Consider the following 13,860-nt stretch of genomic DNA (forward strand, 5'->3'; position numbering starts at 1 on the left):
AAAATTATTCTATATCAAGGATATTGGTGCAGAGTAGTTGGTATTATAAAACCTCATACAGCTCATTCATGCTTCATTTCAATCACAAATTACTTCATCTAGTGGTCCACAAGTTCTTAGGATAATTTTTATGGACCCCAATTCAAGCCTTGGTTTAATGTTCAAAATATATTCTGCCTTTATAATATCATAATTTTTACTGTCAAGCAGGTACCATCAAAAGTCTGACTGTCTTTATAATGCTACCAATTTGCTCGCAGAATCGGCAATTTACTAATGCTGTAAAGGTCGTTGGCCTAGCTAATAATCTTGCAACTTACAATTCAGTTTTAGAGCACATTAATTTTGATTTTAACCATGGATGGGATATTGGGATTTCTTATTTCTGCATGCATGTCCATTTATGTTGATCACATGGTAGTGCTAATGATCTATATTTATGTTTTTCTTTAATTGCCCTGTGAGATAAGTCCACATTAAAGGATAGATTTGGCTTAGATCCGATACACGAGTTTTAAAAAAACATGTGTTATTATTGCACCAGGTTCAGTGTATTAAAGGTATTGGAACCAAATTTTATTCTAAAAAAAAAGGGTTGAAGGTGTCATTTTCTTTCAATAATGCTTTTTTTTTCTTCGTTTTATAAATCTTATTATGTTGCTCTTCTTCTTTCTTTATCTTTCTTTTAGTTATTCATATATTTTATGTTCTAGATGACTTTATTTTTTTGATGAACCAACTTGTGAATGTGATATAGCAATATATTAAAAACCAAAATTTGATTGATCAATTAATTAGACTAGTGGACAAGTCATACAATCTTAGCGAGAGTTCAATGTACTGAAAGTACTGGACCCAAACTTTATTCTAGAAAAAGGGTTGATGGTGTCATTTTCTTTCAATAACGTTTTATTTTTTTTTCATTTTATAAATCTTATTATGCTGCCCTTCTTCTTTCTTTATCATTTTTTTTTTTTATTAAATCATATATTTCATGTTCTAGATGACTTTATCTTTTTGACAAACCAACTTGTAAATATGATATACTATATATTAAAAACCGAAATTTAATTCATCAATTAATTAGACTAGTGGACAAGTCATACAATCTTACTAAACGTAACCACACTGGTTTCTGATTCATGAATACTTCTACAATTATTGATTTATTGTATGACACAAATTTTTTTTTTTTGGAACGTATTTATTTTCGACATTGATTCTTTCCTGCAGACTTGTTTCTATCAGGAGTCGGGACTGCCCTTTTTCAGAAGCAACAAAGTAAATAAGGACTCCCTAAAATTTGCTTCACCAAATTTGTTATCACAAACATTTTTAGCATATTTATTTTCAACTTTTTAAAAAGGAGAGAATAATTTATACCAGCTGCTTTTTGGATAAGAAAAATATAATCAAATTACTAAATCGGCCAAATCTATGTTAATAGTTAATGTCTAAAGTTGTTCAACTTGATGAACTTGCCTCCACGTTTTCTTTTGGCTGTACACAGTTAGGTTTATTAAAATCTCATACCCATTGATATGCTTCTCACACTTGTGAAGATTAATTATGTTTATGCCTATAATCAGCTTCCAACGGTGTTAAATAAACAATAATTGCTACCAACTAAAATAGTGATTTTTTTTTTTTTGAGAGTACTAAAGTTGGTGACCGTCTGTCACAAAGAATTAAAGCCATGACGAAAATCTCTTCAAGACTCAGATTATATATCTATATGTAAATTTAATTTCTTCTACCCAAAAAAATGTAAATTTAATTGTAATCATCGAATTTTAAAAATAAATATAAAAAAGAGAGGACTGAAAATTTGGTGGGATATTATGGATGTTCTTTTATCACGTGAATTTTTTTTTTTTTTTTGGTTTGGTTTGGTGCGTTTACTACATGTCTTTTTTTTTTTTTTAAGAAAGAAAAATGGGGTGTTTATGGTTATATTAAACCTCCGGGCAAAACACACACGCTTAGGGATGTGATGCCCACCAACGGACTCCTGCTAGTAGCGGGAATCAAACTTGAGTGTGTTAGACAGAGCGAACGAACCATACCCAGCTGAGCCAACCCCTGTTGGCATTTACTACATGTCTTGTTCCTATATATATATATATATATATATATCATCCCGGTTATTATTTTTGCAGTAAAGTTAACAAATATATAATAAGTGGATGTTATATTAATGTTACAAAAAAGAGGAGGATGCCACATAATCTTTTTTTTTTTTTTGAAAGAGATGCTACATAATCTTGGGCCTTGTTACACAGTCGTATCAAATTTGTACCAAAACGTTTCTCAAAAAAAAAAAAAAAAATTTGTACCAAAACCTGCAACATGTGTCTATTTAATCAGCTGTCGTCCATGCAGCCCTCATCGGGTCCTGGTAGGTAGGACTAAATACAATGACTTTTAATCAGGGGCGGAGACAGAGGGGGGCACCTGTCCCCTTGACCCCACCCAAATATATAGTTGATTTAAAATAAAAATAAAAATAAAAACTATATTGTCCTATTAGAGTGGTTTTTTCTTTTTTGCCCTTCTGACGCGACAATAGTAAAACAAAGAAATATTTTTTCTGTATACAGACTGTACCATAACACGAAAAAATAAATAAAAAAACACATTTTCTATCTAAGAAAGTCTAGAAGCACAACAAAATTTCATAATATTATTATAATACTTGTGTTTTTAGTTGGGATGGATCTTAGAATAATTTATTTTGTTTTGTTTTGACTTACAATATACTAACACCTTAATTTATTGTAAAAATATAGCAAAAATGCAAAACTGACTTTTTAACTTTTACTATTTTTTATCTCAGTCCTTTAACTTTCAGTTTTGTCAATTCAGACCTCTAACTTTCAATTTTTGTCAATGCAAGATTCCGTTAAACTCTAGCTATGGGCTGTAGTCATTAAAACGACGTCATTTTTGCTTTTTTTTTTTAAAAAAAATCAGAATTAAAAGAAATAAAAAATAAAAAAAGAAAGCAAGAAAACATTTAAGGGGAACAACATATTGCAAGTGAATGGTATCACCACGCGATCCTAAAAGCTTTCAATCTCTCTGTTGCTGCATTCTGGTGGGATCTACAATTTGATGAACCACCTACCCAACAGCAAAAGTAATAAAGATGCTAAATAAATAAATAAAATTCAAAAACGTGTTCCCCTTAATTTTTTTTTTTACAAATTTTTTTTAATTCCGAAAAATTTAAAAAAAAAAAAAAAAAAGAAAGACAATGTCGATTTAGTGGCATTAACGGCGGCCCATAATTGGGGTTTAACGAAATTCTGTATTAACAAAAATTGAAAATTAAAAGACTAAATTGACAAAAATGAGAGTTAGAGAACTGAAAAAAAAAAAAAAAAAAATGAAAGTTAGAGAATAAATTTTACATTTTTACCTAAAAATATTGTGAAATTTTATGGTATTACTAAAACAATTACTCCAACTTTTATTAATTAGCCTGACATTGAAATAAATGCCCACCAACTCTCACCTTTATTTTTTAAGTTAAAGCTTCTGTGCACTTTGACCAATATTCAATGATTTTTTTTTTTTTTTTTTTTTTTTCACTTATCCAAATTCCTTTCTTCCACTTCAGGTACTGCCCGAGGAACTCAAATTTTACACAAAATAATAATAATAATAATAATAATATAATGTCTTATGTGGGACTAACACAAAATAATAATAATAATAATATAATGTCTTATGTGGTACTAAAACAGTAAAGCATCCTTTTTTTTTTCACCTGTCTTTTTTTTCTTCATATTTTCAAATTTTAAGTTTTTACCATAAATCTAAAATTTAAATAATTAGAAAAATATAGAATGAAAGTTGGAAATTTATTTTCTCAAATTATTACGTGCAATCAAATTAGATGTCTAAAATTTGTATATATAGATTAATCTCTTACTTTAATTATTAGTAACTATGAATTAGTTATTTTACAACTGTTTATTTATTTTACGGTTGTTTAAATTTTAATATATTTTTTATAACAATTATTATTATTTATAATTTTATTAGTAATATTGATTATTATTTTTATTTATTTTTTAATTATTGTTATTGTCTTTTGATCTTGCCCCCTAAAGTGAAATCCTGCCTCCGCCACTCTTTTAAGGTGTGACTAGGGATGAGTTATGAATACCTAGAAAGTTTTAAGGTGCACTGATTAAGAACATCTTAATCCGGTGTTAATTACTCTTGTATTGATCAATGTTTGGTTGAGTCACCATTTCCTGGACCTATCATGCATATTATTGGTATCCGAAATAAAAACACAATTTAGGTTTATTTCGTATTGGATACGTAACTTTGAGTTTTGACTGAATTTGACCTATTGAAAGTGCTTAACTTATAAACACAACCATGCTATCTCTAGCTATGAAGCAATGTCGTTACACACAATATACACTAGCAATGTTCAATGCTATTCTTACTCAGTTACGCAATGATTGATTTGAAAAGGCAGGTAAATTAAGCTTGGATTTAAAAAAAAAAAAAAAAAAAACCCACAAGAGATTTGACAACACTGTGATCAGTGATGACCTCACGGCATTGCCATGCACAACTACCTGTACTACCTTGCTTTTGTGATTATTGCCTTTACTGTGCCTTCATATACTCCAAACAACGAGAACCCCTACCTATATAAAGCTTATCCCTATTCTTGAATTCACATACCAACACCAGAGTTGATTGTGCACTGTGCAGTGCACACAAATAGAGCTACTTTTGTCTTTCTCATATATCATTTCCTTTGTTTTTCCTCTTCTACCTTCAATTCCATGGCTAGCTCATTGGTTTTTTGTTCATGGATCATTTTCATGGTCATGGCATTGGGAACTCTTAGTACTCAAACCGAGGCTGCTCGGGCTTTCTTCGTCTTTGGAGATTCACTGGTTGATAATGGCAACAACAACTACTTGGCAACCACTGCCCGAGCAGACTCTCCTCCTTATGGCATTGATTTCGCCCCCACCCATCGACCTACTGGCCGATTCTCTAATGGCTACAACATTCCAGATTTTATCAGTTGGGTTACATTCCTTTTTCTCATTATTTTTCATGCTAAAATTCCAACCTTCTATTCATTAATTTGTAATTGTTTATGAGTCTTGTACGATTGATTAACACACAAAAAAAAATGTACATTCAGGTCAGCAACTTGGCACGGACCTATTGTTACCATACTTGAGCCCACAGCTCACTGGACAAAAACTACTAGTTGGTGCAAACTTTGCTTCTGCTGGAATCGGAATTCTCAATGACACTGGAGTCCAGTTCGTAAGTCTAACATGTGTCTCAATTTATATTGCGAGACTCATTTCACGGTTAAGATTTTATTTCTTACAAATTGCCACATTTTAAATGCCACGACCTTGGATACATTTTTAGATTTGTTAAATTTAATCCGAATCATGCAAGGCTTAAATTAATATATGTTACCTCTTGCAGGTGAACATTATCAGAATGTTCAGACAATTTGAATACTTTGAAGAATATCAGCGACGACTAGCTGCTGAAATTGGAGCTGAGCAGGCAAAGCGACGTGTTAATGAAGCACTCGTCCTCATCACTGTTGGTGGCAATGACTTTGTTAACAACTACTACTTGGTGCCTTTCTCTGCCAGATCTCGCCAATACAATCTCCCGAATTATGTTACGTACCTCATTTCTGAGTACGAAAAACTTCTACAGGTAAATCCTATTTATTACCTTGGCTAGCTACCTTTCTGAATTTACATGCACAATTACACACAATGTGCTACGTGCAATACGTACCAATATATATGTATATTGTATAGTCTACATGTGTACTTAAAAAGGGTAACATGCCTAATCTTTTGTTTAGAGAAATAACCTATCATATCTTGATAAAGTTGCTAATTATTTGCTTCTAATCAATGTAATTAATTATTTAAAAGTGTCACAAAGACAAAAAAAAAAAAAAAAAAATACAAATACAAATACAAATAATTGAAACAATAAATTGTGATTAGCATAACATCATTTTCACTTAAACCACCATTAACATCACCACAGCAGATGCAAAATTTATTATGTCGTTAGACTTATCATTAATCATTAGATTTCTTATCAAGCTAAATGGCTTAAATTTTGAGTCAAAAAGCAGCCTGCCTTGTGGCCCAGAATTTATCAACTACATGTGCCATATGAGTTGTGTTACTTTTTTTTAAGCTAATATCACAAGTTAATGTGATTTCAGAAAATATATGATCTTGGAGCACGTAGGGTCCTTGTGACAGGAACTGGACCACTAGGTTGTGTTCCAGCAGAGCTTGCCATGCGAAGCACCAATGGTGGATGCTCAGCTGAACTGCAAAGAGCTGCCGCCTTGTACAACCCACAACTTGTTCAGATGGTTCGAGGTCTCAACAGCAAGATCGGTTCCAATGTTTTTATTGCTGCTAATACTGCATTGATGCACAATGATTTCATCAGTAATCCTCAAGCATATGGTATGTCTTTCCATTTAGGAAATGTTAACGAATGTCCTAAAAACATCAATTTAAGAAATATTTTTAGAAATTTTTTATAAAAAAAGAAAATCGCAACTGACTTTTTTTGACAACTTTTAATATTTTTATGAGAATAATACTAAAATTTTTCTAAAATGATCAATTAATAAATGTCTTAAGAATACTGGTCAAATTACTTTACATTGTTTTCAACCTTTATGATTATTTTTTTGGGAAGCAATTAATTTGAAAGGGAAAGAAAGTTAGGTGTAACATGCCTAATCTTAGTGAATTGACTGATTCACTAATGTGTTTTTTTTTGTGACATGCAAGTGTGGAATCTAATACACAACATGGTAGTTGGATTATTCACACAAAAACAAAAATTTTAATAAAAAGTGATCGATTTGCATTTATTAAAACTACCCTATTCAATTGGTATCTTAATGGAACAACCTACCCGATTATTTTTATGTTGGAACAACGTATACCCCTTTATGGGTATGTCTGTGACACCCCATTCAATAGTTTAGTTTGTGTTAGATTGGATGGTTTTAATTCGTCTTAGAAAGATATATGAATATATACAGCCTGGTCTGGTCCCTCACTTTTTCTTTATTCAACTTTTTTTTTTTTTTTTGGGTATAAATTTTAAACAATATTGATTCAAACTTCTGAAAAAGACTTGTCCTTAATTGTTGAAAATGAAATTGACCAGCATTGTTATTCCTGAACAGGATTTACCACATCCAAGATAGCATGTTGTGGGCAAGGACCCAATAATGGTCTGGGACTTTGCACAGTAGCATCAAACTTGTGCACAAACAGAGACCAATATGCATTTTGGGATCCATTCCATCCCTCTGAAAAGGCAAACAAGATAATAGTTCAACAAATCCTGAGTGGCTCTAACGAGATGATGTACCCCATGAATCTCAGCACCGCCTTGGCCTTGGACTCTATGACCATGACCTAATAAATTGTCTTGCTTGCATTGGAATACAGAATATGTTTTATAAGTTAGTAATTTACTATTATGTATTATTACAATTCAAGTTGTGTTGTACGTGATTCTCAAAAAAAAAAAAAGTTGTGTTGTACGTGTCATGGAATTTATTTCCAATGTAGCGTGATCTTCAAAAGTTAGTTTGAATAATTGGTTGATGAATAAGCATTAACCAGATTTTCAATCTGTTTAATAACAACATTGATTACAAAATCAATTTTCATTCAGACTCTCTCTCTCTTTCTCTGTCTCTCTCTCCTAGATTTGCTCAATTAATGTGATAGCTAATAATGGGTACAACAAGAGTAGGTGGTGGTATAACAATGGCTTGGCGGTAGGTTCCAATTGATGAAACTTGCCATGAACAATGATTAATGATATCATTGCTAAACCAAACAGATGTGCGATTTCTGCTTTCTTTTGAATTTTTGACCTCATATATACCAGTAAGGATTAAAGTTAGTTATAGAAAAAATCACCAATTTTACAACAATCAGCTCATTTTTAAAAGAGAAGTAGTGAGGTTAAATTATTCGGGAACAAAATTTAAACTAACATAATTGATACTTGTTGGTGCAAACACAATAATAACGGAAATAACACAAAGATAAACTGAATAATATTTCTAAATATTATTAATTTGAAAAGAAAGGAAAAAAAATATACAACACTATTTGGACTGAGACGCAGCATTCGCTCTCTTTAAGGAGATTCAAGAGGCTGATTTCTATTTTTAGCACTTCCTCCTTTCACCCCCTGTGTACATGTCTAACCCAATATTTGAATCAATTCATATTAGCCCAATAATCACCATAATTAAAAAGAATAAAATAATCTCTCTCATTTTCAATGTAGAAATAAACATTTTCATTTACTCATCATCTTCCATATTAATTCTCACATCTATACATTTATATGGTCATATAAATTCATTTTAATTAATTAATATTAAAATGCTCCAAACAATACTTAATTCAGGAACAAAACTAAAATTTTGAACAAAGTTTATTTAAAGACAAATATTTTAGTTTTTTTTTTTTTAAGAGATAATTACAATATGCTGCTAACCCCACAACTCGAACCCTTTCCCTCCTAAACCCCCCATGCACTAACAAAGATTTTAGTTTATAACTTAATTTATATATTCCTTTCTTTTATTGCTTATAAACGATTAAATGCCTACACGTTTTGTCACAAGAAGAAGAAAGTCAAAAAAAAAAAAAAAAAACAAAAATTTGGAGCTTTTTAATTGCTCTTTTTAATAAGTTTGTTTCAGAACCTACATTATCTGTCGGTAGTAAAAAATTGTCGCTTGTTCTAAAATCAGTTGTCATGATCATAATGAAGAGACACTACGTTGATAGGTATTAAAATTGGTAGGAAAGTAGTTTACTTAGTATTAATGATGACTTTGATGGGAAGACAGGAATCGGATGTACCAAACACTGAAGCCGATTGGAAAACAAAGATAAGAACTAGCATTTGGATCATTAATGCCGCTGCTATTATCGATCAAGGGTTGGTTAATGCTATGAAAACTTGTTTTAGAAATTCATAATTGTGATATGTTTAGTTTAGCACTAATCTTTTCTGTTCTAAAACATAAAAGCCAATCCCTTTCCACTTGAAAGAATGTGATGTATCGTATGTTAAGTAATTCTCAATTTGCTTTCGAAACAGGATTTAGTATTCAGTTGATACAAACAATACAAAACATAAAAGTCACTCCCTTGCCACTTCTAACAGAAGAGTGTGATGTATCGAATAATAAGAAAAGACTCCTCTCCATCTGCTTTTGAAACAGGAATTAATTTCCAATCGATACAAACAATATCTTGCGCTTCATTTTGACGTCTTGTTCATGGCAAGTTTCATCAAGTGGCACAAATAGGCCTTCTCTTGTTGTACCCATTATTAGCTAACCTAGGAGAGAGAGAGAGAGAGAGAGAGAGAGTACATACCAATTTTTAAAATTTGCATAAGTTACAAAATTAAAATGTTTTTATGTCTCTAGGAAAACCCCTTGCAAATTCTTCATGGTGAACAAGTCAGGTAAGAAATTGGGTATGGAGGTCTATAATGGATTACTATTCTTAAGAATCTTACTCATATAGGTCAGGCCAATCCCTTCTGATTCACATTAATTCTCACATAATAAAAAGAAAGAAACATGAACGTATTTTATAACATGTTTATAATCGTTCTTTCAATACAAATAACAAAGACACTTCAAGTAAAAAAACATATTTGGATAATACATTATTTTTAAGTTTAATGTCTAATAATTAAATTCAATAGTTCACTAGTTTAATAGTTCTACAAAAGAAGATAAGAAAAACAGAACGTCACAATTACAAATCTTAATTAACCCATTGACCAAATAATTAATTCATTTTAGGCCCATCTTTTGTGTAACATAGTGTGGTTCAGTAATTAAAACCAATGAAAAGTTTAATATTGGGTTCCAGTAATTATCAAAGTTGTGCTAACTGCTAATCTCATGCTAGATAAAAATGTTGGGTTTTATTTTTTGTACTTATATTTGGAGGAAAATTAGAATTCAAATTGATGAAGTTTATGAAATCCATGATATGATCAGATGTGCATTTCACAAAAAGCTTTTTTTTTTTTTTTTTTTTTTGCATATGCTTTAAAAAAAATGTATATATATATATAAATAAAATTATTTTTTTAAAATGCTAATTTTTATCTTTTCGTAACATATTTAGCATAAAAGCTATCAAAAACTGTGTTTTTTTTTGGTCACATATTTAGCAAATAAATTACCAAAAATACCATATTTCAAAGAAATTAGGATGTGCATGAGTATGTTACCTCACTGTATGATTAGAAGTGGTAAGAAGATGTATTCCCAACGAAATAAAGGTCGCAAGGGTTCAACTTCTGTAATGCACCTATTGGCTAGTTTGGATGGAGGGCTAATTTCCGGCCAAATCACTCTACTTCCATTCCATCCAAACTAGCCCTATGTGACATAACAAACACATAAAATTGACAAAATTCACTCATGTCACGTTAACAACATTACATTTGAGATAGTTGAAAACCCGTAGGTGATTATTTTGTCTTTTGTTTTTTTTTTTAGTCAAAGGTTTGTATTCATTACGTACTTTTAGAATTTGAAGAGACTATTAAAAATAGATAAATTTACCACCTCAAACTTTCAGAAAATAATGTGAACTTTTTTTCATAGCTATTGATATAACATATTGTAAACGATACATTAAAAACAAAAGAAAAAAAAAATGTTAATAATGAATACATGTAAAAATAATTTTATTTCAATTAAAACTTGTTACTTTTGGTAATGAAGTTGTGAAAAAATATTATTTCAACCTTGCTATTTGGAAAATTGTTATTTTGGGAGTAGGAAGATACATACTTGGCTGACACATGAGGGGAAAAAGAAGCAGCATTGGAGCCTACGGATTGGATAAGTGCTGGAATAAATTATTAATTCAACAATTTCTCGCATCTGGGTCTACATTTGTGATAATTAGTCATTTATCACCTTCACAAACAAAATTCTTGATGAACTCTGGTAATTTCCCATTTGTATGTGTTTAAACATTTGGACAGTGCATGTGGCAGTAGATTTAAATTATTTAATGGCATTTGATGTTCTTTAAAAAATCCGGTTGGAACTGTGCAAGCCATGAGCATTAGAACCTATACAAAATGAAAATGATGAATGGTTGCACTTTTAAGCCACACATTTTATTTGCAAGCCAGTTTTACTTAGCAAGTTTCATGTGAGCATTTACTTGCCCACCAGAAAGAACCCATACCCCTTGTACTTTCTGTGATATAAGTAATTATGATAGGGTTGCAAAATTCATTATTGTAAAGCCCAGTCGTAAATTGAAGAGCCTGAAAATTCAAATTTGCATAATATTGTTACATTTAAAAGAAACCCTACCAGTAAAGAGAGAAACAAGGAACCAGAAGATTGCTAGAAGGTACAATACTCACCTATTTAGTGGGGGTTTAATTTGCTTGTTGAACTGTTTCTCCTGCTACGTTAAGCTTTATATACGTATACAATCTGTTATCGACAACTATCTGAAGATTCTGAACATACCAACTTGTTAAATCAAGAACCAAGTTTTGTTTGTCCCTACTTTTGGAGAATAATTCCGTCATCTTATGTGTAACACTTCTATCTCACATCTCACATATATAGGAAAAATATTCTTACCCACTTATTAACATGCACTCTGTATACACAAATGTTCCCAATTTAACTAACAATATCCACATTTAACATATGAAATAGATGATGCGTACAGATTATATAAATTAACAAGAATGTGCAGTTAGTATAACCTTATAGATATCATTTGCTCATATGCATTTAATCTATGTGTAAAATACGCCTTTTATGTAAAATATGCCTTTATCATTTGCTCATATGCATAATATGTATGTAAAATGAAGACGTTGTATACTTCAAAAATAAATAAAAAAGAAAAGAGAACAATTGTACACTGAAATACACCCAAAAATTTAAGTGTAAGTAATATACTTAGATTTGGCAAATTAGACTTAGACTTACTTATCTGATCCAAACCAGAAGAAAAATACCCAACACACCCCAAGAATTTTTTACCTGGAATAAAAACAAACCAACCCAACCCGATTAATTTCTAGGTTAGGTCGGATCAACCCACGGGTCAACTGGGTTGACCCGTTTATTTAGGGAATTTTTTTTATATAAATAAAGTCAAACAAAATGGCCAAATGGGACAATTCACATCACAGTCACAAAGTGTGATTTCTTTGATACGCTAGCCTAATAGTTTAGTATGCCTAACCATTATTAAATTTGAAAAAAAAAAAAAACCTTAAAACTAAGGGGCTATTTGAATTTGCTATTTTCATAACTCATAACTCAAAAATGGTGAGACCCATGACTGAGAAGTCCGTTTGAATTTTGTTTCTAGTTTTTGTTTCCATTACTCAATTCTCTGATTTTTGAGTTATGAGTTATGGAAACTGAAAACACCTTTTGTTTCTAATTTTTGTTTCAATTACTCAATTCTCTGATTTTTAAGTTATAAGTTATGGAAACTGAAAACACATTTTAGGTGTTTTCAGTTTCCAATGGTATTTTCGTAATTAAACTCACAACTCTCTCACTAATCAACCGCAATGTTTGACTTTTGGGTTTTTTTTTTTTTTTTGAAACAAAGTTCAGCTGCATTTCTCTCACTGTTCAGCCGCATATCTTGACTTTTTAGTTTTTTTTTTTTTTGGAAACAAAAAGTAACGGCATAACTGAGTGATGAGTGCCATTTGGGTGGGTTTGGGGAAATCGGGGTATTTTAAGTGATGAGTGACGAAAATTGAGTGAGGAGTGATGAGTGATGACTAAAAAAAAATCCAAACAGCCCCTAAACCTCAACATTTGTAATGTCATTATCTTTGTTTCTGCTTCTCAATCTCACTCTTGGATCTCATCATATCAATTTTTACACGTTACTATCGCACACTTGACGTGGTCCATGACATTTAATATTTTTGTTCTTTTATAGTGATGATATTATTAGTAAACTTTAGATTTTGTAAAGTAAATTTAAAATTTTATGTATTATTTAAATTTTATTTTTGAGTATTTTGTTATTTGTTCTCTTATTTGTATTGACAAAAAAAAAAAAAAAAAAAAAAAAAAAAAAAAAAAAAAACCCAAATCCAATTCCAAATTAAAAATAGAAAAATAAAACCAAATCCAATGCCGAACTAAAAATAGAAACCTAATAAATACCAGTCTAATATATAGTAGATTTTCAGTTCTGAGAGTAGATAGTAGGAAATTAGCAAAGATATATGCTATCAGTTTTGGCAGTGCTTCAAGTCACACCGCAAACTTAGGTATATAGCATTCATTCCTTCTCACCGACTAATAGTACTGAGCATTTATTCTGCAAAAAAAAAAAAAAGCAAATTGGCTATACACTATAGAGTCAATGCATAATTTTTTATTTTTTATTTTGAGGGAAACAATGCATAATAATTATTATTTTTTAAGATAGTTTTCAACCTATAACGTCCACTCCTGATAATAACTTTTTATTATCAAACTAAGACACCAATCAGACCAAAACATTAATCAGTTTTTGACATAGGCAGGAATTGAATCCTAAATCTCTTATTCAACCATAAAAAAATTTACCAATTGAGTTAACTGGAACTCAATGCATAATAATTTAAGAGGTAAAATTTGCACATTTAACTTTAAAAATTATCCACATTAGTTCATACAAAATTTTACAAAATAGAATTTTATCTCTAGCCACAGTAATTATGTAAATAGACATAACTACT

At 30.7% G+C, this 13,860-nt stretch overlaps 1 protein-coding gene across 1 annotated transcript; it reads left to right on the forward strand.

Moving 5' to 3' along the window:
• Positions 1 to 4,693: 4,693 nt before the first annotated feature.
• LOC126717628 (GDSL esterase/lipase At5g33370-like) lies at positions 4,694 to 7,742 on the forward strand. The gene is made up of 5 exons (XM_050419459.1): positions 4,694 to 5,061; positions 5,186 to 5,313; positions 5,485 to 5,727; positions 6,257 to 6,509; positions 7,247 to 7,742. The coding sequence occupies exons 1-5, from the start codon at positions 4,815 to 4,817 to the stop codon at positions 7,483 to 7,485; spliced, it is 1,110 nt and encodes a 369-aa protein (XP_050275416.1). The 5' UTR covers positions 4,694 to 4,814; the 3' UTR covers positions 7,486 to 7,742.
• The last annotated feature ends 6,118 nt before the right edge of the window (positions 7,743 to 13,860 follow it).

Source organism: Quercus robur, chromosome 3, assembly GCF_932294415.1.
Source record: "Quercus robur chromosome 3, dhQueRobu3.1, whole genome shotgun sequence".
NCBI lineage: Eukaryota > Viridiplantae > Streptophyta > Magnoliopsida > Fagales > Fagaceae > Quercus > Quercus robur.